This window comes from Semicossyphus pulcher, unplaced genomic scaffold (genome assembly GCF_022749685.1).
Source record: "Semicossyphus pulcher isolate SPU_LCO1_2020_fin unplaced genomic scaffold, fSemPul1.0.p SCAF_15, whole genome shotgun sequence".
Lineage (NCBI taxonomy): Eukaryota > Metazoa > Chordata > Actinopteri > Labriformes > Labridae > Semicossyphus > Semicossyphus pulcher.
Genome location: NW_027211659.1, coordinates 8501298 through 8525253, shown reverse-complemented (window position 1 = coordinate 8525253; position 23956 = coordinate 8501298). Strand labels below are relative to the sequence as shown.

Here is a 23956-nt window from a genome sequence, read left to right as displayed (position 1 = left end):
TCTTAATTGTGACTGTCAGTTAAATTTGGCAGTTTGCTCTAAATCTGTTTTACAACAACATGAATGACGAGATTGTTTTACCTCACAGGATAACAAGAAGATGAAGAGGTCGCTGGAGGAGGAGCAGAGAGCTCGGAAGGATCTGGAAAAGGTTGTGAGGAGAGTGTTAAAGAGCATGAATGACCCGACTTGGGATGAGACGAACCTTTGAGGAGTTTCTTCACCATCTCTTAACTGGAGCTTAAATAATTAAAGAGCTTCATATGTGTGGGCCTGCTGGGACTATGTGCTAAATGCACACTATGACACACATCATTTAAGGTTTGTTGTGAAAACGTGGGAACAAGAGTCAATCTGTGTGTTAGCTCTAATGGTCAGGTCATAGCTGCCACTCTGGTGATAAAAACAGGAATCATTGGAGTGATGCTGAACAGACTTGACCTTCTATTCCAAGATTTCATTCCTTGAAACAACAAGCAAGATACTGAGGAGATTACTCGCACGAAAACCTTGGTGTGTTCCTCCAACATCAGTGTGTACTGTGGTGTTTGGTGTGACTCAAAGATAAGTCGAGACACATCATCTCCCTCTGTTTACAATCATTTAACGGTACGCTGTCCAATGGTACATAAATGGTACTTAAATGGTGTTATTGGTCACAAAGGCCTTGGACAAGTCTGAACTTAAACCATGCCATTCCATAACCTCTCTTATATTATTTAAAACAATTTTTTAATGAATTTTGGTCTGTCTTCTTCCCTGGCACACGCTTAGCCTGTTGACTGAAGGCTGAAGTGAAGCTAACGTCAGGAAATTCATCTTATGTGTCTGTTTTATTTTATGCCTTTTTTGTCTTTCTATTCTTTGACCACTTTGCGTTTTGACTTTCCTTCTAGGCATCCTAGAAAATTGTACAGATATTGAACTTGTACTGTATAATGTAAATACTGCTAAAAGATGAGCCGTTGTCCTTGGGGAGAAATAAATGTGGTTTTAGAAAAATGACTTTGAATTACTCTTCTTCAGCACCACAAGTAACAATGAAACACTGCTCTTTGTGTCTCAGTTATACACACTGGCAAACAAAAACATCAAGGCTTGGTTACCATCTTGGTGAATCAGGCAACTCCAGCTTCACTTTGATTGAATTGGTGGTAGATTATATAGTTGGTTTTACATTTTTAAGGAATCTGCACCCCTTAATATTCAAATAATACTTGGTAAGAAAAGTGAGTATCTACTCTAAAATAGGCATATCTTACTGTTTTACAGCACTAGCTGGTATATTATTTAAAATAATACATTATAGGATACAGTACAGTATTCACCTTATTTTGAAATAGTTTTGAAATTTAGCTAAACATCCGGTAAATCCGAACTACGAACGTAAAAAAATCTGGGATTCCATTTATTGTGCCTTCATAACCGTCGCTAACGATTAGAAGTTGGAAGGGAACATGCTCTACACAGGCACTTTTGGCTGATATTTGTCATTGAAATTTGATATTTGTGTTATTGAAAACAAGTTAAAGCCTATTCTTTCCTTAGCTCTTCTTTTAAACTAACTGTTATCCAATGTTGCAGGTATTGAACTAGTTTGAGACCGAAGAACTCATCTTTTGCTACTCCGCCCACACGTGATACGATTGAAACGCGCTGCAACGAATCAAACTCACCCTTCGCAAAATTGGCGGGCAATTTAAAGTTTCCGTCTGCCATGTTGCTGTAACCCTGTTTTTATGCTAAAACCATAATGCTTACTGTTAAACACTACTACTACACAAGTAGCACTTGAAACACAAGCAACCCTATCAACAATAGTGTTATTGTTATTGTTAATATTACTTTCTGTCCTCTTCTGTTGCGAGTGGCTTCTTTTATCAGACCGAGGCATTTATCATGTAAAGTTTTACTTCGTTTCTGGAAGACAAGTTTTGGCTGGAAGCAGATTCCGACCTCCAGCAGATATTCCCGAAACTACTCCAAGGAAGTCAAGGATAACTGCGCCACTTCTCCAAGCTAAGTATTTGCTGCTTGTACAAACAAAAATGTAGGCTCTTAAAATGTCTTGGTTCTGTTGTTGGTGTTTACTGCAATGATAGTGAGTTAAGAGGACGAGGCTGCTACTTCTGTAGTGTTTGTTGGTACAGTTATAGCTACTGCTTCACTACTGCTTATCAACTACATAACATTTCAAAGGAGAGATATTTCCAAACCATGAGTGTTGGTATTTTTTCATAGCTGATGTTTTGATATATAATAGCAATAATATAAATAATAGTTGTATTTTTGGACACCTGAGAAATGTAAGTTGAATACTCACACCATTATTGGCTCTGTATTGGTCTACACCAACTCCTCTTTACCTGCTAAATGCTCCAGTATGTTATGTAGCTAGCTATAGTACCTTACTGTGTGCTGTTTGGGGCTGAGCAGATAGTGTACAGTCAGTTTATAGGAACTTTTTTGTTGAAAACAGCTGTTGGCTGCTGCTGGATAAAAGGTTAATGAGAACAGTTGTGTTATATTTTCCAAAACAATGTCCCGGAAGAAGTTAAAACACTGTAGAGCTGAGTAGAGTCACTTGTAGAGTTGACAGTCAGCCATGGTGTTACTCCTGCAGTACTCTGTAAAGGATGCATTTAAAAACATGGATCCACAGTTCTCATCTGAAACTAAAGCTTAAACATAAATAGAAAACATCTTAGTGGTATTTTAAATTAAAGTCATACAAAAGTGCAGAGAATAGGTTTGTACAGCAATGATATTGATTGCATCTTGTTGGCCTAACAATAACAACACACGGGTGTGTGTATGTGAGCGTTTGTGTGTATGCCACCTCTTTTGGAAAGGACAAGCCTTTTGAAATGTATTGTGTTTCCTGATAATTGTGACATTGTTGGGGTAGATTATCCCTTTCTGCTGCTGTTGCATGAATAAGCACAGATGTCAACCTTTTCACTGTGACTCTCACCTTGTCCACTCATTAGTAATGAAAACAGTTGCCTTTTGTCTCGCGTTGAATATTCTTTCATAGGAAACAAAAGCAAGATTTACATTCATCCTCTCTGAAGCAGATCCGGGAAGATAAAGCCAGGCCAGCGCTGTCATGCTCTGACCTTGTTGATGTGACTCTTTAGCAGTTTATGGCTGGCTGGCTGCCTCTTAGTCTCAAATATTGAACCTGAGAATGAAAAGAGCCCCTGCCTTGCAACTGGGAAGTTTACCTGGATCTCTTGGCTGGTTCGTTCTAGATTGAGGTACATAAATCCACATTTCCTGGGCTGCATATTACCTTATTTCCACTCCCACTTTACCAAGAAAAACTTAGGTGCCTACTTCTTCCTGTCAAGTGTCTGTTAGGTGAGAAACTTGTGAACTGAAGAGGCAGACATGTTTTATCAGGGCCCGACCTGCCCCAGCCCCTCTTCTCTCTATCCGCCTCTTTCTTCCTACCAGGATGGAGTGACAGCCTGTCACTGTGTTCGCTCCACAATACGCCTCAGACCCCCGGACTATTGTGGCGCTCAGAAAAAGCATCAAGGTCTTCCTCTCTCTTTCGTTCACTCTTTTCTCTCTCTTTTCAAAGCAGAGAATCAATCAGCTGTACACACACACATGCATACACACTTCTTTTCCCTTCCATCTGTCTATTCAGCAGCCAGTGATCATTTAGACTTGACATGTATTGTGAAAAACTGAGCTGCTCTGCCTCTTTCTTCTTCTCTTTCTTTCACTCCCTTTCTCTTTCAACTGTCTGTCATTAATGTCCAGGTCTTACAATATGCGAACAGAGGAGAAGAAGAAAGCGAAGAGTGAGGGATGAATTGATGGATGGGAGGATAAGCACTCAGTGTCCTTTCTTTAAAGATTTGTTATTGTACAGTACTGTCTCCCAGTCATTTTTGGTTGGTGTTTCAGTCTGAAAGCCCGTCCACGTGCTCTTTTGTATGGGAAAGCAATAAGGCCCCATTGAATGAAGCTGAATGGACCTGCCATCCTTAGGGGCTGAGGCCTGAGGACTCCTATTCTTTAGCCCCCAATCTAATTGGAGCTGAAATGAAATGGAGGTTTCTTATGAAAATAGGCTTTGTTTGGCCGCAAGGCTGGTAATTCATAAACAATAAGCAGGGCCCCATTGTGTAGATAATAATATATTCATGCTGCTGGAGATGGGGAGAAAGCAAAGCAAAGGCTGAGGATATATAAGGAGGATAGGCAGAGACAGGGATGGAGAGTGGAGGGAGAGGAGGAAGGGGAGGAGGAAGACTAATAGCAAATAGTGGGTCAGAGAAAATTGGTAATGGTCGGGTAGCGGCGGAGGACTTATTAGAGGAAGTGAAAGGACTAAAAGTGGGTAGGAGTGAAACCTGAGTGGGAGTTAGGTGAAAGTGACGAGAATAGGAGAGATAGACAAGATAAGAATGAGGCAAGGAGGAAATGCTTTTGAGTACCTCGCAGCCTACAGGTGACTGGTTTGGCAGCAGTGGGGGGAAAGAAGGCAAGTGAGTGAGAGTATAAAAATGGAATAGGTTGCAGAGTGAAAACCTGCGTGGATTTCAGAGTGGTGGAGCTGATAGAGTGGATTGGTCAAGTGCAGAGATGGAGCAGAGCAACGCAGCCTAACAAGCGAGTGGGGGGGAAGAGGAGACCGGTGTGTCCGCGCTGGAATAAAACTGATAGGAAAAGCTTTCACCGCCTGGAGACAACGATGTCTGTCGGAGAGAAACAGGTGAGCTTTCATGACACTTTGCTGCATCAGCCTATCTGGATTATCTCTCACTCCTTTTTATCTGTAATCGTACAGGTCAGAGCTGCTTCCCGAAGAGGATCCTCAGCTGAGTCTTCACACGCTTAAAGAAGTGAGTTTCTCTGCTCGACACTCTCTGACAGCAGGACCAAAAAATGCCCTGGACTTAAGTGCACTGTGGAGTGATGGACTGACTGAGGGGGGACCCTGCTTCCTGTATCTGCTCTGAGCAGCTGTTACAGTTCACGTTTGGCCGTTTCATTGAGGAGGGATTCTTACAAACTACAGGACTTTTTCCTACAGGACTGTTCTCCTCTGGATGCTTTTGTGAAACACTTCCTCTGTGCTGCATCTTTGACTTCCTCTCTTTTTCCCTTTTGTTATCCGGACAGAGTTTTGTGACAGCGAAGATGGAGGATGTTGAGGACATGAATGCAAAGCTGAAATTGTACCCCTGAATTGATTTCACTGCATGAGACAGAGAGGTCTATACTGATGGTGAGTAAACATGAAATGGCACTTTTTTGGGTGGACTTGAACTGAGTTTGTGTGTTTGTGTTGCTGCAGAGAATAGATCTGAATGTGCACTCAGTGTGGAGGAAAATACACAACTCAAGTGCAATGTCAAGTGTAAGAGTTGCATATAGTTTAGCAACAAGAATTAATGCTGTCAACTTCTCAACAGTGGAGTCTCTTACGTAAGCAAATTATCAAATGGACCAACAACGACGTCTGAAAATAGTTTTATGATTTGATATGATAAAACTGGATGGCATGCAGGCATTTTTTTTAATACCTGTAGCAACATATTTAACATTGCTTTGTGTGTGCGTAAAACCTTCTGCCTCATGATCATAAATAAGGAAGTTCAGACGAGGACAACGTGACATAATTCATCAGGAAAGTGAACATATCACTTTGTATCCTCTTCTTTCACTGCACTTATTCTTTAAAAGCTTCTTAAGTAGTCTAAAATATTCTGAGAATAAACTGACGTTTCAGGATTTATTCCAAACATAGTTTGAAAACACGTATTTGGCCTTTTAATCTGTTGTGACATGAGTGTATTGGCCAAAAGGTGGTGGTATTTACTTAGATCCAAACATATGTGATCCTGTGGCTCCTGGCACGGTGAAGTTCTGATGTTTGGCCACTAGATGTCAGCATTTATCAACATATCAACCTGAAATGCAGCCCCTATTGCTTTCCCATCATTAGACTAAATTCTGCATAAAGCTGAAGGTATGTGCGGAGTTTATTAACCCCTTTGAACGTATGGTGTTTATGCAATTTTTTATAGATCCTAACATTAAGATATAAACTAAACACTGAGGTATCACTCCACAGCAAGGTGGTGCTCATACTCTTATGTAAATGATAACTCTACTTTCACCTGCCGAAATACAGCAGGTTGATCGGTCCAAAGCCCTCAAAACAAAACAGAATTTGTCTTCATGTTTTGGCCTTGGCTAACAGTGTTTGACTGTAACAGCAGTAAAAACAGTGAAGGTTAAACATAATCATACAGTTACTGCTGCCACGAGATGGCAATCACACATAATGTAAACCCTCTCAGCTGTCTGGATGTGTGTGTGTGTGTCAGGGGGCATGAAAGGGGCTAAATGTGTTTGCTCTCAACATGCTTTTACATATAACCAGATGTTATTACAGTCGTGTTTTGGATTAATTTAACTCTATCCTGTGTGTATGCTTGTTTTTATTTAACCTGCAGTATTAAGCGATTATGTGAGGATGCTGGAGCGCCTCGTTTGTTTTGTTTATTTTGCATGCAGCAAAGTGGTTGCTGGCGGTGCTGGTCACTACAAGTGGCTGGCATTTGAATCCTGGTAATCAGGCTGCGGGCAAACTGGGTGGCAGCGCTCCGAATGGTTTGCTGGAGATTATCCCAAAATTATCCATGAATTATCCCCCGGAATTACGCCATTCCTGTCAGGCCTTGTCCATTGATGGGACTGGGAAGAGGGAGAGTGTTGGACGAAGAAGTGTGTGTGATGCACGCTTTGTCGGGGGGGAGATTTGGATGGAGCAGTGTTGATGTCATGGAGCCTGTGTTTCTATGTGTGTGTGTGTGTGTGCTCTGTAATGATTCTGGCAGTGTTGTTACATTGGGGTAATGGAGCATGTTAATCCACATCAAACAGCTATTAGCAGCAGATTTTACTCATAAAAATCACTAGTTACAGTAAGAGGAAGGACATAAAATTAACATACATCTTCCAACCTGTGACCTCTTTATGTATTTATTTTATTTTTTTACTCTGTCGACGAGTGTTTTATTTTTCCAAGAGGCTTTTGTTTGTTCTTAAATCTGCTGCAGCAGAAGTTCGGTATCTCACCTTGTTACAAAACTATCTTCAAATCCCTGAAAATCTGCAACAAACTGCTGTGTAAACGCCGTGTATGTCAACATTTTCCTGAGAGGTATTTATTCCCAGAGCTCCAGGTTTTCATGCCATTTGGAGCATTGTATTAAAATCATTTCTGTGCGGCTGCTGTCACGGCACATTTGTGCTGTCATTAAAGTCTGGGCAGATAGGAGGGACTAGTTGCCTGCTTGTGTGCGGCTGCTGGAGCCGCAGGAGATGAATAGTGCTGGTGAACCTCTCTGCGATAAGTGTTCGGTAAACGGGTCAGTGGATTGTCCTCCGAGGCTCAATCTGAGCTATTTTCCCTGACTGAGAACACAAATTATCCGTCGTATTCATCCCGTAAACAGACCACCAGCGGCGCGGACTCCACATAGTTTGTTGTGGCTGTGTTTGCGCGCTCAGTCGCCCTGTTTTCTTGTGCTTTGGCTGAACACGCGACCGCTTGTACATGTGAACCAAAATATGGGATAACACACGCTTCTCACCCACTCAACGACAGAGTCCAAATGCAGCGTTGGCGAACAGATTAAAAGCACAAATATTGAAGAAAACAATTAAATGTAGAAGCGGGTGCATGTGGAGGAGCAAAATACGAAACACACACACACACTGGAAGGGAAGAGGAAAAAACGATGAGAGGCAAAAGGGGCGAAGAGAGGGAGAGGCCGAGGTGGTGAAAGGTTAAGTACTCCTTTTTTGGAGGCTGTACTTCCTGCAGGGCCTTGTTCCTTGACCCACTGGTTAGAGGAGGGAGGCAGAAAATAAAAATTGGGGAGAGAGGGAAGGAGGGAGAAAAGGCTAAAGCTGCATGTGAGGTTGCAAGGTGAGAGGTGGGAGAGCTAAAATGGGAGGAGTATTTGCCTCTGGCTGATGGGGAACAATTGGACACACAAGGAGGCGCACACACACACACACACACACACACACACACACACTCGAAGCCGAAACAAAAAATGGACATTCACGCACACACACATGCACACACTTAGAACTACAGTCCCAGCAGGCTATGAACTTCAGTGCAGTTGTTGCCATGGCGATACACTGAGTTGCTGACCCCCCGACTCCATTTTTCCTGCCGCTTTGCTATTGAAAGAGATGATTGACAAGTGTCCAAATGTCAGCCGACCCAGCCGGCCACACAGATAGGAGGGGGGTGAGGGAGGGGAGGGGGCAGCCATTTTATGCTACGTTCACACACGGGGAGGGAAAGGTGTGTGTGTATGCATGTGTGTATAGAATCGTATATTGCACGCATTTAATGTCTGTTAACGCTGAACAAGTACTTAAATAGCAATCATGCTAAATTGTATGTACCCACTGGTGCTAAGAATACATTTAACAAACAAATCACACTACACACACACACACACACACACACACTGTAACTGTTGTATTAACCTGCACAAAGAAAGCCTCCAAATAAAGCCCCTTTTGAATGCGAGACAGGGTCGTATATTTTGTTTGTCTTTTGAGCAGCGCTGATAACCCGCTCTGCATTTGTTGCTGGTGGCTATTGAGTTTTTAGTGTCACTGCTCTGTTGTGCTGCGTGCAGATTTATGTGCACATCCCTGACGGACAGAATCTGCATTTAAAAAAAACCCTTTTTTTAAAATTCATGCGTCAGATATGATAAACAGCGGTTTACATGCGGCGCCGAGTCACACAGTCGTCTAGTTTTTTTGCTTATTTCTGTATATTTTTTCCCTCTCTGCTTTTTGTATCCTCTCTCCTCCTTTCTCACTGTCTCATTGTCCGCAGGCTTAAAGGGATCGGCCTTATCTTGATCACCCACAGCAACACATTAACCTCTCCTCTCTTATCTCTACACTGGTCATTAGTGCCAAAACCCTTAACGTCCTATTGACAAGGGGCACCCAACTCTGCATGTGTGTGTGTGTGTGTGCATGTGTGAGTTATCGTAGGTGACATGCGGGTGAGATCTGCTGAGTTGGTGATCTGAAGCGATAACATTATTAGCCTGCAGTGTGTGTGTGTGTGTGTGTGTGTGTGTGTTTGTGTGTGCATGTGCCAAATATAGCAAGAGGGGAAAATTCAGTGAGATTATGAGGCAGAATTGAACTGTTGATAGTGGATATTTATGTTTTCTTTGCTTCTTTAGTGAGCTGTACATTTTTAAAACATTTGCTAAATAACTTTCTGATTTATTTATGAGATAAAATTACTTTTTTTTTATGCTCAACGCAGATTATACTCAAAGGAAAGTCTGAATTACACTCTCCTCCCACCTGCAGGAAAATGTGATCATTCAAAAGCCAGTCATCACTTTTGCTATGAGGCCATTTAGAAAGTATTGAGAGCTTATAAAAAAAAAAACGTACTTCCTGTCTCTAATGCGGGGCGGTATCGGCGTTGAATGGGTTACTCCATTTGCCGCTGATGGGAGCGTTACACTTCAAGCTCAGTCAAACAGCTGTCAACAGCCAGTCTATCGCAAATTAAATCAATTCAATGATATCATAGCTCGACGCGCGGCAATCAAATCTCTTATAGGAGTAATATTAGCACCTGCTTTAAACACGCGTCGTACACGCGAGGGGCTTTGAAACACAACAACAAAATATATGTTCATTCATCGCTTTAATCCGCTCAGGGTCACAGGTGCTTCAAATATTGTCATTTTAGATAAATAAGAATAACGTAAAATTGCATATGTTAGTGTCTCTTTTGCTGGCGTACTATAAAATCATTAAAAGCCATTCACTCCGACTGAAAAACAACATCACATCTCTGCTAATACATGTCACAGAGACGTTTATTTTAGAGTTGAACGTGAGCCACTAAACGCAGTACTTATCAGTCTGTCTGTGTCTGTTTTCTGTCTCCTCTCGGCCCCGTGTGTTAGCGGGGCTGACAATCTAACAGGTTAAAAGAATAATTGCAACTCTATTTACCCCAAACAGCCTCTCCTCTGCACATAATTACATCCACACGCACACACGTACGCAGACGCACTATCACATACTGAGGCACACTCAGAGAGAGAGAGGGAGAGAGGGAGAGAGTCCCTGCACTAATATTTAGGTAGTAACAGTCATGTGTTTGAGTGAACCCTCCTCTTGTCCTCCTCTTCAACGCAAAGCACTGTTAACCACCGGCACTCACTGTGAGAGGAATACACCCCACATTGACCGTACTCATCATGTGTGGGTGTGGAGTTGTGTGTGTGTGTGTGTGTGCTGTATGCGAGAAGAAGAGATGTGTATGTGAAAATATTATGACAATACCATCCTCCAAGGTGAGGGGCTTTATAATGAGCGAGTACATATCTGTACTTTGTGGAAATACAGTAAATAATAGAACATTTATTTTTCATTTTCAATTTCTTCTTTTTCTTTTAGGTGAGTCAAATCTTTTCTTTCTCAAATCATAAAAAGGCAGATATTTTTTTTATTCCTCAAAGACCAAGGTGACGACTTCAGATTGTTTGTTTGGTACGATAAACAAGGTAAAGCGATAAAAAACAACAACACTGTAGAGCCATAAACCACAGAATCCTCACAATTTTTTGCTTGAAAAATGACCTTAACCATTAATTTATTCCTATAATGTTTTTATATTTTCAAACTATATAATGCACTCATTTAAATATGTTCTTTAAGACCCAAAATGAGGACTGCCTGTGCAAAACAGCCTTAATAATAGCTGCTAAATTATTATATTAGCGCCTTAAAAGATCTGTGATGAATTCAACTTATTCAAGTTTAATGAAGTTTGCTCAAGAATAAGAATCTGACTCGGCTTTATAGGTCAAATACACCAACGTGGGCTGTTATTTCTGTGTGTAGCTTAAATAGATAAGAATGTAGGATAGGCATATATAAGCATTTGCTTCTGCCTAAGTCACTATTCAACACATGGGCATTGAATACTGTTTATGTTGCTAATGTATGCACACGTCATGTGTGATGACTGAATTAAAAAAGTACTACTAATATAAAGAGACGGCCAAAGCAAGGACAAAGGAGAGCGAAGATAAACGTACAACAATTATTTGGAAGTAAGAAATAATGAATAAATATTAACAACAAATAGAAAATATGATGTAATATTTCTGTACAGGTCAAGCTTTTTAAGAGTGTGTTGCTAGGCTGTGTTTGAGTTCAGAGAGCAGGAATGAAGTTGTATGTGAAATATAAGGGTTACAGTATTTAATATGCACGACATGCATGTCTAAACATCCGAGGTCAGATGTGTTTTTAGAGCAGCTTAAAACAAACAGGGTTTGTACAGCAAGCGTAAAAACAAACTTTACAACAGAAATTAAGAAGAGCAATTAAACATGAATATTTCAAAAACATGTACAAATGCTTAAAGTGCACACCCATACGTGTGCATGCTTACAGACATATTGTGTATACATGCACAATATATACAGTCTACTTAGTTTTACATTTGACAGTGGTGGATAAAATTGACTCTGTTTTTGCACAAACTAAACTGTAACTCACTTTGTAGGTTCAGAAGATGTTCATAGAAAAATTCTCAAATTAATATAAAGAATGCAGCTCGGGGTTCTGTTCCCTGAATGCAGCCTTCAGGTGTTTGAGTTCAGCCTGCAGCTCAGTGACGCAGTCCCCCTCCTCAGGTATTGGTGGCGCTGCTGCTGCATTGTGATTAATGACCGCCGCTGCTATACTGTGTGGATCCACTCACGGCCCCGGCATTACATTAGGGGACATTATCTAAATACTCAACAAAGTGAAATTGAATTTAGGGCTCCATCTCCAACCCCCCCATCACCCCTCGCCACCCCCTGTCCCTCCCCCCTCCTCCCCTTCTGCTGGTTGAACTGGGCCGCTCTAGGATCCCATTCTCTCCTTATTGTTAGAGCGAGTCGAGCAGCATCCTCTGCTCCTCATCCACTCTCAAATTGAATCAGTCTCAATTTGACCTTTTATGTACCAGAATCTGCTCCAGATGTACAGTATGTGCGCGCAAGTAACGTCTGACATGTGTGTGTGCGTGTGTGTGTGTGTGTGTGTGTGTGTGTGTGTCCATATGTGCCCCCGTGTCAGCTCGCATTGCTTACAGTGAAGTGGGAAACAGCATCACCCTATTTGCGGCAGAATAGACCAATTAGTGTTTAGCAACAGAGCAGGAACCCATGTGAATGTGTCATTGATTAGCAGGATTTGGCTAATCATCACATCTCATAAACTCAGCCGCTAATGTCAGCTGGATCTCCTCCTCTACGCCTCCTTCTCCTCGCTCAATCTATCCTCTCCTTCTCCCTTTCAGCTCCCTCTTCCCGGCTGTCTTTCCGCACTTGTCTTTTCGCCCATCTGTCTCCGTCTGTCTCCTCTCCCTTCCTTCCTCTGTTTTTTCTCCCCTCTTCTCAATTTCTTCCTTCCTCTCTTCTCCTTTCTTCTCCTTTTTTTTTTTCTTCCAGCACATGATGGTTTACAGTAGAAGGAGCTGAGCGGATGCTCACGTTCCTCCTCGAACATCAGGAGCAGGGAACAAGAGTCTGCATTGCTGCTAATCTCTGATAGCAATATGGACTTCTTTTAAATGTGTCCACAGTGCAGCGATGCTTTTCTCAGTTTGGATGAACTGAATTCTTACACAGTGCTAGAAAAAGCATCTAAATTGAGTTTTTGACATGTGTTAAAAGTAAACTTCAACAAGAAAATACCTCACGCTATCATTTTCACTTTCAGCCATTAAAAACAGTTTAATTGTTCGGCTACCTCGTTGAATTGAAACCTCCCTTTTTCAATGTTGTCATTTTGGGTCAAAACAGTCGGAAAAGAAATGAAGTGGGGTCGTTACAAAACACAAAAGCTCACGTCTCAAGTGTCTTAACCCAAATCTAAGTTCATTTTAACATACCTGTTTCAAATGTGTTTTCTTTCTTGCATGTAATTAACTAAATGTCGTGCCATATTTATAGCTCCAGTATATTATTTGGGTGCAATTAACTCTTATTTCCATTATGAAATAATCTGGTGAATATTTTCTTAATTACTCAATTAGTCCTTTTGTATATTTCATGTCAGAAACTGGAGAAAAATGTTGTTTTCTTTTTCTTAAAGCCCAAGGTGACATCGGTAAATCGCACTCTAAAACCTGAGAAATGTTCAGAGCACTGTCACGTAAGACAAAGAAAACGTACATTACAATTTAGAGGATTAATCAAATAATTCAGGAGCAAAATAGTTGCAAATAATTTGTCTGCAGACGCAGTAATCAAGAAATTGACTCAACAATCGTATCAGTTCTGGTATATCACATATTCTTTGTTCAGCAGCACAAGTTTAGTCGTAAGAGAAGATACACTTACGGTTATAAAAACACAAACTGATTTAACTTTGATTTAATATCTAAGCTTCTATTTAATAAATCTTCAAGTTTGCTTACATCCACTTAAATACTAACTTTCTAGCTGTAAAACAAACAGGAAGTAGAATGTTTCTTGACTAATTCCATCTTTCTGCTTTAGAATAAGAACAAATTAAATTAGTGCTTTTGGATCCCTGCGTGTTGTTGTGTAATAGGTATTAGTTATCATATTAATTAGCATCTGTTTGACACCGTACGGTGGCCAGCTGGGAGCATGAAGGAGGACATGCGCCGTGCGTGCGTGTGTGTGTGCGCGCGAGGTTGCGGGGGGGAAACTCGCAGCGTTTGATTTGTTGTGTTGCTAATGTGACACTGATTATACAGGTCAGAGTAAAACAAAGCGGTGAGACGCTGCAATGCTAATACAGACGCTGTGATAACAGGGTTGTCATCTCTCTCACACACACACATGCAGGCGCTATGAAACACAGATAGACAGATATATGTACCTTCATGTGAACATATATGCATGTACACATGTACAAGTACGCACTCTTGTAGCCTTGTAAAAAACATGCAAAGACACACTCATGGCACACACATTCGCAGGTCATGGAAAAACATCTCACAATGACTTCAACAAACCACACTAAGCCTTTCTTTTCTTTTCTTTTTTCTTTTTTTGTAAGAGGTAGACTGTTGCCATGGAGAGAAGAGGTTCGTGAATCTGACCCACGCTATCATGCTAGCTTTGGTCCCGCAGCTGTAATTTCAAATGAGAGAAAAAAATATGTGTTTCTCGCTGAATTGATTTATCCCTATGTTTATGAGTAGATAAGTGCAGTGATGCTTAGATGGAGGGTTATTTTCATGGGGTGACTCTTTTGTGTGTATTGTTTATCTAGGCCACTGTTGATGTAGGGAGTACTGTAGCTCTTATTCTTTCTTTGTGTGGGTTTTTTTTTTTTTTTTCTGTCTGTATGTGCGCCTGCGATTTGTTGGTGTTTGTGTGTGTGCCAATCTCCACCGCAGGTACAGAAAAGGCATGGGAGACATTGTGGTGTTTGACGAGCGGTGCGTGATCAGCAGCAGCTAAATCAATCACAATAGGGTGGAAAAAGTGACTAAATAACATACGGTGCATTTGTTCGGATTTAGTCACCGCATCACCTTTTCTTCCATTTAAACCCAGCCGGTTTCGTGGCCTTGGATGCGCTTGCATTACCTTGATGCAGTCAGAAAAAGTAAAACTCGTCTCTACATTTTAATTACGCTTTGAAAAATATCTGCTTTATCAGCCAGGAACAAATGCAAGATGTGTGAAACTTTTGACGCTTTAAAGTAACATAAACATTAAAGGACTATTCATAGTGTATGTATTTGTGTGTGTGTGTGAGTGTGTGTGTGTGTGTGTGTGACATATGGAAGACGTCAAGAGAGCAAATGGGGGAGCAAAGAGATGCCCGCCTGTCTGGCTTTTGGGGTAATTTGACGTGGCCGGTGTCAGTGTTAGTGGAGATGGGCGGCGACGTGTCAATCATGTGTGTGACAGGGCCTTGTATAGGTTGTCATGTTGCCCGGCAGCCGAGGCAGAGGAGCCGCGGACCCGGGGGCCACGCAGGGGTCACCCGTCTGCCCTAAACGGTTCCCCTCGACAGCGCGGGGTGCAGATAGGCGAGGCGGATGCTCCGAGGAGGTCAGCCCAGGGGTGATCCAATTCTCTCGCGTTTGGGCGTCGGGAGATTGTGTGCTCACCTCTGTCAACCCCTCCGCGTACAGGTCAGCAAAAACGAAGATGGAAACTCACAGCAGCCGGCGGAAAGGTCGGCGTTATAGAGTCTAACCCGCGTGTATGTGTGTGAATGTATGTATAATTCACCAAACAAGGTTGTGTCTCCTCCATTCGTTCTCCAATCGTCTGTACGGGACACAAATGTGCCTCTTAATTCTCAGTTGACCCTTGAAGGCCCCGGTGGGGATGCAGAGTGGGTGACTTTGCTCCTGCAGCCCGGGAGACTTCCAGATCCATTGTTTCCTCTCTTCATATACCTGTTATCTCTCTGCCATTGTCTATCTGTACTTCTCTGTTACTCTCAATTTGTCTTTCCACTTTCCTCTTCAGGGACACTTCTCACCTTGCTCTTATATGCAGAGGATGTTGCACCTTTGTGGTCCTGTCCTTATTGGCATATAATACAAATCAATCAAGTGCTTATTCTATCGCTTTTTTTGCTTTACCTTCAGGCATGTCAGTAAAGTGCAGAATGTGGAGGTTGCGGTTTTAGCAGTTATTGAAAGCTTGTTAAACATGTTGATTTGATAATGATCCACTAAAGGACACGCTGCAGAAGTAAGTCCTTCAACAAAGTGAGCATTACTGAGGACACAAATATAGCAAGGTATGTATCATATCACCTTCAGTTAAAGCAACGTCATGCAACATTTTGACCCTAAAATATAACAGCTCAAAAATAATTTTCATGGTGCACGAAAGAGCTGGCTAATAAATCAATTTCATCAGTTAATCAGGATTGTTTAGGATGTTTAAAATCAATAATCAATTGATTGTGGTGGGGAACGGCCACCTCACGGAGTCCTCTTCAGACCAGGTGAAATATAAACATGATGGAAAACACTATCCCCAATGAAACTGACTTATCCATTTCAAAAGGTACTCCTCAGTTGTACTGAAGAAGTTCCGTTTTGTGGCCTCCATTCTCAAGCAAACCACGGGACAATGTTAAACTGATAATCTCGAAGATCTCAGTTTCGTTCTCTTTGGCAAACCTATGGTGGTAAATGATTATTGCGGGAGCACACTTCCCAGATATCCAAACAGTGTTGCATGTGTGACGTCCACGGTTGGCTCCCCGTAACTCTTGATTTTCCTCGCTGACGGTCGCTTTCCTTTTCAGACTGTTTGCTTCATCTGAGCGTCGAGTTTGTTTCTTTTTCTTTCGAATTTCACTTATTTTTGAAGTTGTATCTGTAGTCATCGATCTTTTCTTTGTTTGTTCAGCCATAGTAGATTACTGTTTACTCGCAACTTGCAGAGACCGGAAAAGCAGCGGCTGAGCTCCGCCTACCCTCTCTGGCAGACCAACCACTGCTGGCTGATGGAAAACGCGTCACTAACTGGGCGCCGCTTGTGATTTTTTCCACTAAAGTCGCCGCAGACACCCAGTCCGTAATACTGCAAATGCAAAGGCTTTCATCAGTGGGCCGTAGGCTCAATCACCATTGTGCTACCTCATTCGGCGATAGATAGTGACTTAATATTGACAAGAAAATCTCAGAGACTGTGACTTTAAGCTTTAAGCCAGAGTACACAGAATTTACTTGCAATAGGAAGATGGCTCATCTTTCATTCCCAAAGTAAATTGCATTCAAAAACTGACGGCCTTTTAACTTGCAAAAAATAGTAATTCTTGGCTAACTTTCAATTAGATTGTGAGATTTAAATTTGTGAGGAGAGCCTGTTCTCAGTGTGTGTGTGTGTGTGTGTGTGTGTGTGTGTGTGTGTGTGTGTGTGTCAGAAGAGCCAGTGTGAACCGCCATCTGGTTGTGAAGGCCAGTAAACCGTTGCTGCCCTACCCTTGTCATTGGCAGCTGTGTGTGTGTATGTATGTGTGTGTGTGTGTGTGTGCTCACACGTACTCACTAATTACGACCATCATGGATGTCACAGTACGATCGGACCTGTAACGATCATCATGTGTTTACACATCTAACCAACTGATCCGTTCCTCTCCTGTGGTTCTGCAGCAGTGACACTCTGACTGACTCGTGCAGCGATCACTGCGGAGCGGCAAGAAACTTGAAGTGCTTTATAACAATGTTCTTTCATTTTAAAAGGTTGATTTATGGCTGCAACACATTATTATTTTCAATACTACTTAATTTAATGATATTGTCTTTATTAATCAATTAATCATTGGTCTATAAAATGTAGAAAAAGGTTTATCCAAAGAAGTAAAATTGCTTCAGTCCAACTAACCAAAACCTAAACACATTCATGTAACTATCACGAAAGGCATGAAGAGCAACAAATCCTCTGGAGTTAAGAAATTAAATAAAGAAATGTTTCATACTATAAAGCTTTTTGTCTTCTGCTATTTACTTACATAAGTGGACCAACAAAAAATAAGTCGGCAACTGTTTTGATAATTGATGAATCATTAGTTTTTCAAGCTTGAACCCTCAACATTTGCTCATTCCAGCTTCTACGGTGTGATAATTGGCCGCTTTTCTCTGTTTTTATATCAGTATAAAGTTACTATCTTTGAGTTTTGGTTTCTGCAAATCAAGAGATATGAATGTGTAACCTTGGGTTTGAGGAATCTGGGATGGGCATGTTCTCTACTTGCCAACATTTTGTAGACCAAGTGATTAATTAAACGAGAAAATAATTAGTTGCAGCCCTAGGGACGACTGCCCTTTTCTAAGAGGTACTTGATTATGTGACTGATTGTGTGAGCACAGATTGGAGCGTCTCCTGCCACGTTTTCGTCAATGGAGAGAGTTACCAATGTTTAAATTGAGGCAGGACATCAAGGCCGGGGACGAGCGGGCTGCCCCACATCTGTACGATTCTCCAGAGATGTGACCGTTACTTACCGTTACCGTAACATTCAGGCCACTTTTTTTGTTGTTGTAAGCAGGAAAAGCTTTGAAAAATATTGGTGCAGTTAGAAATTCTGGTATATGAAATGTTTGTTTACACCGCAGAGGAAGACTTATGCTGCGGATTCACAGGGATTCAGACAGACTGCAGAAGGACAACGCCTTTTTGACGGTACGGGAAAACAAGCAAACAAACACTCCGACGGGAGCAAAACGAAACACGCATGACGAGATGTTGCCATGGTGATGTTGAGTAAACTATATAATCAATACATTTTTTTCGCGTCTAATATTTGTTGCTATAAATGCAGCTTTCTCTTGATATTCTTTTGCAAACATAAAATTATTGTTAGATTTCCCTCAAAACGTGAGCTAATTCATTGTGACGTCTCTGTAGGAGTTTAAACGCGGATCATAAAGTTCCTGGTGTTGTACCGAAATGTTAAGCTGCTCGTTGTCCAGATCGCCCGTGTTTTCTTGGCGTGTGAGGGAGGTAACATCCGGTTGTAACTTCCATTGCGGAGGATGTTTTTACTTTGGACAGCCGTTACCTTTTCTGGCAATCTCTGCTGGCCTCACCACATTTTACCGTCCTGGTCTCGTCCACGAAAATGATATCCCGTTTGCCGTCTACCGTCTGCCTGAATCCATGTGAACGCAGCATTAAGGTTTTTACCACCAACAATAGAGCAGCCTAAGATTACCCCAAAGAACGATGATGTATATTCACTTAAGCACGCCAAATAGAACAGAGCTTTTAAACCATTTAATTCAGCCAAAAAAAAAACCACATTTACCAGACAATATATTGTTGGCATGATTTGGGAAATACACCTAGATATTGCTGGTGAAACTAAAATGGTCAAAAAAAGGAAAGTAAAACACAAAGGACCAAAACCTCAGTGTAATCTTTGTCTGACAATGGGCCTCAAATGTTCTTTTACGCTGCAAGAAATGGTTTCTAAATGTATCATAAATGTTAAATCACTAATATTAAGAGTCAATATTGACATGTTTTTTCCACACTCCAGGTTTTAAGCATTTGTCGACTTTACTGAAGCTTACTAAACCCGCTAAATGTCTCTTTTCCTCTTCTCCTCCTTCATCTCTTGTTCATTCGCCCCCTCCTCTACCCCCCATCTCACTCCAATCCCAAGGGCAAGCCAAAGGCTGACAGCTTTGTTTGTGTTCTCCACTAAGTGATTTTTAATCAACTGGTCTGCATGAGTCCTCCCAAGGGCCGGAGCGGCAGAGGCTGTGAGAGATTGAGCTGAGGGCTGCTGATAGAGGAGGTGAGAGGAGCAAAACACTGCGTCCACAGTGAACCAGCTAATTTGGAAAAACACTGTTTATGTGTTAAAAAAAAGGGTGATCATTGTTGTGTGGATCTCAGTCTATTCTAAAGTGCCTGAAAAATATTGAATAGGCTGAATCTCTCCCATCATGCCATTCTGTGTAACGGAGGGGAACAGACAGAGCCAGGTTTCATCTGTGTAAACCTTAATTCTCTCCTGCTTTCTGTCATCTCCTACACTGCATCATAAGGCATGATTCAAATAATTTTATCGACATACATTTCAGTTATCTTCTGCCCTCTCTGTGTGTAAAGATGCAAAACTACAGTATCCATCAGGCTACAGGACACAGCAGCACTTTTAGGAGACATACTTTGATCACATTTGATGACGTTGCAGCCAGCCTGTTTCAGCCTGTGTCACTGCGTCCGGCTGAAGCAATCTACTCGAGCAATTCCAAAACTTTTTGTACAAGGGCTGTGACAGTAGCCGCATGACCGCGGTTATGTGACACCAACCGCGGGGTGGACCCAGTGACCATCATCACCGCCATATTTCTTTTTAATATCACAGACCCAATGATGTTGCTCGGTACACGCCCCGCGTCTCTGACACATTGAAATCTAAAGGGACGCAGTAAACTCACTCTCCATGCGTCCCAGAGAAGCACCTCATCTTTCCCGTACAGAACGCTACATTATGAACAACAAACTAGTTTTAAAAAATCTCAGTAATCAGCAAAAGAAACCTAGCTGTCAGAGCACCACTGTTTCAACCCTCTGCGCAGACGAGCCCGTGTGCAGTCTCGCAACTTCCTTGTTTAGCCGCTACAGCAACAACAAGCCCGTCACCACGGATTTCATTTTAACAATGAAAGATATGAACTTAGCAGTGGTTAATAAACTCACGTTTCCACCGCTCATGTCAATGATGTTTTAACATCTGGGGGAAGCGCTGTAGTTAAACAAACTAAACATGCTCCGGCAGCGGGCTGGGGCCGAACTGCAAGGTGGTGTTAGTGTTTCACTGCTGTTAGCAAACTTCAGCACCGTCTCAGTCCAGTGTTTCCAACTTCATACATACTGTTTGTAGAACAGCTAAAAGCAGACACATTGACTTTGCATGTTTGTTGCTGTGTCTAAATTGCCACTTCCTACTAACATGTTGCAAAGTATGTAAAAACAGCATTTTTAAGTTTGTCCAAAACCTGAATTTGTTGTCAGTTTTCAGTTTTCCCTCTGTGACAGTGTTTGATATACATCTCTGTAATATCACAGCTCATATGACACCATGCAGAGGATATTACAAATCAGTTATTTGACAAAAACAGACGTTTGTATCTTGTTATATTTCCAGCAAATGTCTAAAGTGAGTCGTAACATTTTTTGGCCTTTAGTGATATAAAATAAGATCTACCATCATAGATGACTTTATCGGTTTAAAGACGTTTCTTCACCACTCATCTGGTATTTTAAACCGTGTGCTTCAGTATAATGTTAAAGGGAGTGTGTGCTGATGAATTGCCGTCTGGCAGCTGTCAAAGTGGAGGCGTTGAGTCTATGATGCTACTTATTAGGAGACGGGATTAGTCTACAGATTATTTATGTTATTATTTACGTGGTAATCCACAGACAGCGGCGACAGAGATTCTCACCTTATCAAAACAAACAGCCATCGCATGCATCCCCTCTCTCCATATAGAACAGATGATACATGCAAACATCACTCTCACGCTGCTCCGTATCCCAAGAAGCCTAACTAAATAGAGAAAACACATGCATGCATAGCAGCCGTTTAAACTGGATCTTTGTACTTATTCTGCTTTATGGCGACCACATCGTACATATAGCACTTAAAGTTCAGGTGTATAAATATCACGTTACAACCGCTGGAGCAGGACAGAGAGTACATAAAGCGAGGGAGGAATGACAACACTTAGCGTCTCTCAGCGGAGTAGCCCACACACGGAGTAAAAGAGAAAGAGGCCATGCACTGAGGTCTCTATTCACTGTTTTACTCTTCTTATTTCATTTAATCTACCCAGAACAAGTCAAGGTCTCGGGCCTGCAGAGAAATGGAAAGAGAGCAGGTCGAGTGTTACAGCACCGGAGCAGAGGGGAGTTGAGGGAGGGGGCTACTCAGAGGAGCTGTATTTATGTTTTTTCTATTGTTAAACAACCTTCACGGAGCTGCTAGCAACATTACCAATCAGGCCTTCAGATTGAAGGTCGAGATGGGAAGTGACGGGGACGTGGCTTCTTCACAAAATAAGAAAGTTCCTAAATGATTCCTTCCTTTTTCTCCTCATCTTCCTCTTCTTTGAAACTTTCTCTCCGTTTCATGACGGCATGTTTTCTGTGATCGAATCAGAGTTCCAGTCGCTCACTTTTTGGCTCAGGTAGAAATGAGATTAGTCCTCCTCTGTGGCTCAACTTTAGCACCAACAGAGCGTGGCAGAGGATGCATTGAATGCATTCAGCATCCTATACACACTCTCTCTCTCTCTTAGCTGTTTGCTATCCTGAGCGTCTGGTCTCCTTCCCTCCTTCCTGCTCTGCAGAAGCAGCTGCGGAGGAGCAGAGATAACTCTTAACTTTGTTTTGACACTTTTGATTAAGGACCATTGAAGGAACACCTGTATGGCGGGAGGGAACAATGCACCGAGCCCGTAGAGAGATTGATTTTGTGCATTAGAGAAGCAGCCTTTGTCTAAAGCCACGAGGCCCTTTGTTATGCTAACCAGCCGTGGAAGATTTCCAATTCAATTTCACCTGAACGCTGGTCAGCAGCACGCTCCATTGTATGGCGTCCCTCGGGCCCCGGCGGCCCCCCCACCACCGCTGCCACTGCTGCCTCTCCCCTGTCGTCTCTCAAACTGCAATTTAGCCACTGAGGAGGGTGCGTGCATGCGTGCGAGTTCTGTTATGTGTGTTGGAAGAGAGGGGAAGGGGAGGGGGGGGGCACTGTTGCTTAGATTGACAGGCGCCTGGATACTCTCGCCACAATATTCTCTGCATTCTGTCCTCGTGTGTGCAGTGGGCCGCGGAGAGGATCACAGTGAAATGAGATGATATTAATTATCCTAATCCTGATAGCTCTCTCTGGAACTCTTGCCTCCACTCGTCTGTCTCAGGAGAGGACTTGGATGGTCAGACAGAGAGAATGTCAGAGAAATGAAATGAAAGCCGACAAATTCAGCAGAGAATACTCGCAACAAAAACACCGCTCGGTGAATAAGGTAGATTTGCTGCTCCGTCTGTCTTTTTCGCTTTTCTTTTCAGGATTTCACGGTTGCTTAATTGTCCTTCTATTTCCAATATTCCACTTTAATCTGGTAATTGAGAGTTCTTCTTTGCCTCACTGGATGTCTTAATTTGAAAGAAACCAGGAGAAATAAATACGCCATAAGATTCAAAAATGACTCTCTCCTTTTGACATAAAACCGAAATCATTCCCCAACTTTCTGCCGCTTTAAAGTAAAGCACACACACTCTTATGCACGAGTCTGCATGCAAATTATTATTTATACATTGCAAAATGTATTTTCCGATAACATTAAAGGAGGAGTCTTTCTTTAATTGAGCATTGAGCAAAAGAGCACGTGATAATTGAAGCAGAGGCTGCATGAATGGGCCTGTTATACACAGAGATTTGCATTAAGATCAAGTCTCTACAGTGATGAAATAACACAATGCGACGCTGCAACCGTTTTTCTCCCAGAGATGCACTAAGAGAAACTTCTCAACTCGCTCATTATGCTTGATGATTGTATTATTTTAGCGGCGTCACACACCAGTAGGCCGGGTTTGATAACATGGCTCTCATTGCATTTATTAATTAGTTTTTCTATCATAAAAGAAGCTGCTTGAAATGCAACTTAAAGATACTTTCAAGTGAAGTTTCAGTGAAGCGCGTGCACGCGTACGTTCAGATACCTCCTTAGGTTTTTGTGTGAGTGTATTGTACGCAGTGGGGAATCTCTCTCCTGTGCAGCATTCCTATATAATAACCATTCACATTTCAAACACAGTGTTGTTTGTATAGTTTATTTCAGCACGTTTAAAATTAATTGATTTGTCGTTTATCTGTGTGTTTGCATGCTTGTTTTCGATTCTGATAGCTCTTTGTCCCGTAATGCAGCACATCAACACAAATGTGCGCACAGAAAAGGCCCCTAATCCTGGCCTGAAGTGGAGGTACAGTATATTTAGAGCGCTTTTGATTGTGAAGGTTGTTATTATTGAATTTGAGTGACGATCACGCTCGTTTGATCATGAATCAATGCCTCGCTGTTTTTTCGTCGCGATGTGCTTGAGGGGACGCGGAAGTGTAGAAATTGTTTCATGGGGCATTTTTTTTTTTTTTTTTGCGTTCCTTGGTCTTTGAGGGGCTCTTGTTTTCTCTCTTGAGCTCGCCCTGTAGCCTGATGAGACCCCTGCAGGCACCAAACCCCCCCCGTCCTCCTCCTCCGCCCGCCCTCCACCCTGTGCACTTACTCACTCACACCCTGAAACCACTGCACCAGACGGAGTGAAGTGAGGAGAATAGCTGTTTACCCCTTGTGCCTGAGGTATCAGTGCCAGCATAGAGT

At 42.1% G+C, this 23956-nt stretch overlaps 2 protein-coding genes across 5 annotated transcripts in view; both read left to right on the top strand.

Moving 5' to 3' along the window:
- Positions 1-973, top strand: part of arhgef7a (Rho guanine nucleotide exchange factor (GEF) 7a) — a 30801-nt gene extending 29828 nt beyond the window's left edge. For both annotated transcript variants that reach the window (XM_069662910.1, XM_069662911.1), the window contains one exon: positions 89-973. In XM_069662910.1, coding sequence (XP_069519011.1) covers positions 89-211 — 123 coding nt within the window. In that variant the 3' untranslated portion in view covers positions 212-973. The remainder of the gene's footprint in view (positions 1-88) is intronic.
- A 3251-nt stretch (positions 974-4224) lies between these two features.
- Positions 4225-23956, top strand: part of sox1a (SRY-box transcription factor 1a) — an 84362-nt gene continuing 64630 nt past the window's right edge. For 2 of the 3 annotated variants that reach the window (XR_011308217.1, XR_011308216.1), the window contains exons 1-3: positions 4225-4732; positions 4808-4862; positions 5143-5248. The gene's annotated coding sequence lies outside the window, so the exon portion shown is untranslated. The remainder of the gene's footprint in view (positions 4733-4807; positions 4863-5142; positions 5249-23956) is intronic. The other variant, XR_011308218.1, reaches the window with a different exon arrangement.